This window comes from Penicillium brevicompactum (genome assembly GCF_028827555.1).
Source record: "Penicillium brevicompactum strain IBT 35665 chromosome Unknown utg000009l_segment0_segment0, whole genome shotgun sequence".
Classification (NCBI taxonomy): Eukaryota; Fungi; Ascomycota; class Eurotiomycetes; order Eurotiales; family Aspergillaceae; genus Penicillium; species Penicillium brevicompactum.
The window spans coordinates 2,338,823-2,343,228 of record NW_026623212.1 but is presented as its reverse complement, the minus strand read 5'-3'; the positions used below and the strand labels follow the sequence as shown (position 1 = coordinate 2,343,228).

Below are 4,406 nucleotides of genomic sequence, written 5' to 3'. Positions count from 1 at the left end.
TTTTGCGCATTAGGGAATACACTATAAAAAACTCTATGAGATAGAGATCCTATCTGAGTAAGTTGAATAGTATACTCTTCCTTGTAGGGTAAACGATTATTTCTTGGTTAGTATTGACTTGTACTAGCCATATAGCTTCTTAGCTCAACCTACAAACCAATAATCTTTATATCAGCGTTTCCCACACAAACGAGAAAAATCTAGAGATATAGAAGTAGAAAAGAGAAAGTCTAGATATATTAATATTAGATTCAGATTATTACTATATCGAGAAGCTGAAATAGCTCGGGCTCTAGGTTTGCTGCTACTCGGAGACACTTATTTTAGACCCCAAATCGAGGACAAGCTACTCAATCTAGATTTAGAGATGTTTTCTAGTTTAAGTATCTTCTTAGCTCTAGTAGGTAGCTTTTAATTATTTGTTGCTCTTTGGGCGACTTTAAAATATATGAGAAAGCTGGTGGACTAAGGATCTAGTATTCAAAGGCGAAGATGGATATCATATAAGTTAACCATTTATGAATGCTTCGAAATTATTAGTGAAATTCAAGATAATATGATATTTCTCTAGATCTTATGATATAACTATATCCTGCATTTCTACTAATGCACCTGTAGTCCAATAGGGCGAACCTCAAGATTCGCTATTAAGTTAATGTCCAACAATGAGGTTATTGGCTAACCAAGAGTAAGAGACAACCTGAGGAAGATTGAAGCGGCTACAACAGTTAATAAAATAATAAGAGATTTTTTTCTAGACCTAGAGTATAACTTAGTTATTTACAAGAGCAGGTGTTGAAAAATGTTGGGATTTCGAAAATTTGGATAACGTTTATATATTCTAGTAGACTGTTTTGAGGATGTTGTTCTAAGCTTACTTTATTTTGATCAATCCGGTGACGTGGTGAGCTCTATAATTATCGAAAAAATGTGAGTTGATATTACTATAGAATTGTGATAAAATGTAAACTAATTATATAAGTATTTTTGGTCTGGTGGATGAGGTATTTGAAAGTTTTGTGAAGGTTTTTGAAGAATTGTAAGGAAGTCTTCTTTGGGAGATTAGTAAGATAGCAAAGCAAGTTTTTAATTATATTTTTTACGAGAATACGAGGAGGAATAATCTTTTTGTTTTAGAAATATTGGTATCGGAAGAGATCTTGAAGTTGTTAAAAGGCTTGTAGAAGTTTAGAAATCTTTTCCAATAGTTATATTTCTTTTGAAAGGGTAAATGAAATTTGTATTGCTGTTTTCAGGATATGATAAGGAGGAAGGAGCTCGTACATGATAGTAAATCTATTAATCTATTTTGTTATGTGTATTGAATTGAATTAGCACTTTGTTTATAATGCCATAAAAGGAAAAGGGTATATCGAGACGCTGCTAATAGCCAGTTTTTAAGGAGGCTACTAATTAAGTGTTAAGTAGCAAATATTCTTTCTTTATTACTAGCAACAAAGACTACCCCCTTATGTGAGATATATCTGGTTACCACTTCTCTCTATAGTATAATTTATAATGTGTATAATGAATTTGCCCGTTAATTGAGAGTATATAAGAAATTTAGATATAGTATATCAAGTGGGTGGGATAATTAAAGCTAGTAGTGTATTGATATGGTATGCGATTGAGCTTATGCTTATTATTGTAATTGTAGTACTAGATAGGTTATCTAGAGAAAAGGCGGTCTTCAAATTTAAAGTCATTAGAGATTCTAATATGTGAGTTTTATAAGATTATCTCATACAAGTTAAGTCGTTCAGCATCAATACCAACCATCTAATATGCGTTTTTAAAGATAGGAAAGTTTACCCCAAAATTCGATCATCGACGGCTATCTATAGATATACTCACCCTATTACCTATCAAGATATGTTATATAGATCAGAGCGTATAGTTGAGATCTGATTATAAATCCTATCTTATAGAATTCTAAATAAAGTATAAATAGTACGTTTTAAAAAGATATAAATATATAACTAGACCTTTTTAGCCTTTATATCAAATTCTATATTAACCTGTAAATACGAATATAGAATCTCTGGAGACTTGTATAATTCTATGTTAGTCGTAGCTATATATTTATAATAACTATTGAAATCATAATTTCTAAGTAAAAAAAGTAACTTGTCTAGTAAATGCAAATAATACTCTGTCCACCATCCCATATAATTCTTTTCCTAATTATTACTTTGAATATTTTATACTGTGTATTTATAATGTTGTTATCCTCTTCAACGAGATGCGCCGATGAAGCGAATATAATCGTTTTATTAGTTTGAAGCCTAGCAACTTGAGAGAGACCTTTTCTAGTACTATTGGTCTAATGTGGAGCTAGTTCACCACCTATCGAAACATGTTTTTTGATTGTCTTGTACTATTTAGAGCTTGTAAATTGGTGGATTATAGTCAACGAGTAGAGGTCAATTAATTAGGGTGAGATCGTTGGCTCTTGTGTGGAAATGATTATACGTACTCTTAAGTGTTGTTGCTGGCGGATAATAGTTAGGAAAGTCTTGGTAAATATTTTTGTAGTGAATATATCGATTATATACTACCCGCTAATATTAATAAATAATTAGGATATCTTAATAAGAAGAATTCATCTTGTGTGCCTCATCAGCTACAATCATCTTTCCTCGGGAAAGGTGAGTGTAGAGGAACAAGTCAATAGCGATATGGAATAGAATATAAGTAGTATTTTGATTGACGAAAGGGTATGACAAGTCCAAGATAGTGACATCGTCGTTAATAAAGTAGTCACTTATATCTGTGTTAGTAAGGTCGAGATAAAAGTCAAATAGATCTAATCTTTAATATAGAAAAGATGTCTGAGAATGACTAAGCTTAAGTTTATTCAAACGGCCCCTAAAGTCAAAATAATCAAAGTAACCACCGCTTTCCATCGCCATTTCCCAAAGGATCCGAATAACCTATACCATATAAAAAGGGATACCGCCAAATTAAGAAACAGACATAAACAACAACATCATACTTATATTGAGGTGTTTAGAGTAAAACTTAAACAATTAAATCTCGATATTAGAAATCTAGAAATACATACCCCTAAAATTAGAAAGATTTATTAGAGAGACAAAGACACACAATAGGACCAACTATTCATAAGCATATTACAATAGAGCACTAGCTAGAAAGACAACTTCGCTAGGCTGTGAGCTCGTTGTTAATATATACTCGTCAAACTACAGCACAAAAGTCGATATAGACTGGTTCAGGATTCCCAATTCCAACAGACTCATAGAGCAATTCTCTAAGGTAATATCAATAACTGGTGGTCTATGGGTAGGATAGAAAACATACCGATCATGCAAGCCATAATATACGACTTGCCACTCCCTTACACGCCGCAAACAAAGACAGAAAATAGAATATTCACATTCAACATTATTCTACAATCTAATAATTCATTCCCACTAACAATATTTCCAAACAGCATACATTAAGAAGGCAAAGAATATCCAAGCCCTTCTAGCAAAGAAGATACTAAGATAACATATTCATTAAGTACATCATTCATTACCTCTTCTCTTTAGTCTTCAATAAAGCTCAAAAATTACTACTATACCTCCAAGGAGGAGAAGGACTAAGAAATCCCCATTTCCCTCCTATAGAAATTGCCAGCAAGGTGATCTTTAAATTCTGCCAGATATTTAGAATACCGCAAATTCAGACAAAAAGAGAATAGAAAAAGAAACTCTACTTTGTAGACAGCTATTAACTATGCGGCCAATATCACTATCAATAACCAAGTTCGCTACCTCAAAGTTATCAAAGACTGCGTCGAGACAACCATAAGATTGTTAACCTCTATCTACATAAAGCGCATTAACCAAAGCCAGTTATATTATACCACCCCTCTAATATTTTCCGAGACATACCAGATAATACAAGATACTAGACCTGACCTTAAGACCGCTATAAGAGAGTAGAAATGAACAACAATATACTTTAGACTTAAGCTAATCCTTCGATTTCAATTCGATTGTCGCTTCTCAACATTAACTCAAATTAACTCGCATAGCTTAAACTATCTTTAAAAACTAGACATATAAGTTAAAGTAATATACTTACCTGTCCACAAATACTCTAATAAAATCTACTTAATTCAGGTTCTTATTCAAATATTTTGTCTTGATAGCTTCCCAATCAATTAGCTAGTTTTATAAATAACGACTATAGATAAAGTCACCAATCGCCTTCCTAAGAAGAACCTCAATCCACTTTTTAGATTTTCGCGCCATTTTTGATAGTTGCTCCAAGAGATAAAAAGAACCACAATCGAATAATAATAGAAGAAGAATTAGCAAAGTATATAAGAGACGTAAATACAGCAATAGAAAAAGTAGTTACAAGATATGAGTAGTAATTGGCGCTTTAGTACCATG

At 32.3% G+C, this 4,406-nt stretch overlaps 1 protein-coding gene across 1 annotated transcript; it reads right to left on the bottom strand.

Annotated features, from left to right (window-relative positions):
• Window positions 1-2,131: 2,131 nt before the first annotated feature.
• Window positions 2,132-3,337, bottom strand: N7506_012327 (uncharacterized protein; the record flags this gene model as incomplete). The annotated part of the gene is made up of 6 exons (XM_056961618.1): window positions 2,132-2,323; window positions 2,477-2,554; window positions 2,628-2,806; window positions 2,843-2,933; window positions 3,205-3,269; window positions 3,322-3,337. The coding sequence occupies 6 exons, from the start codon at window positions 3,335-3,337 to the stop codon at window positions 2,132-2,134; spliced, it is 621 nt and encodes a 206-aa protein (XP_056806152.1).
• Between the last annotated feature and the right edge of the window lie 1,069 nt (window positions 3,338-4,406).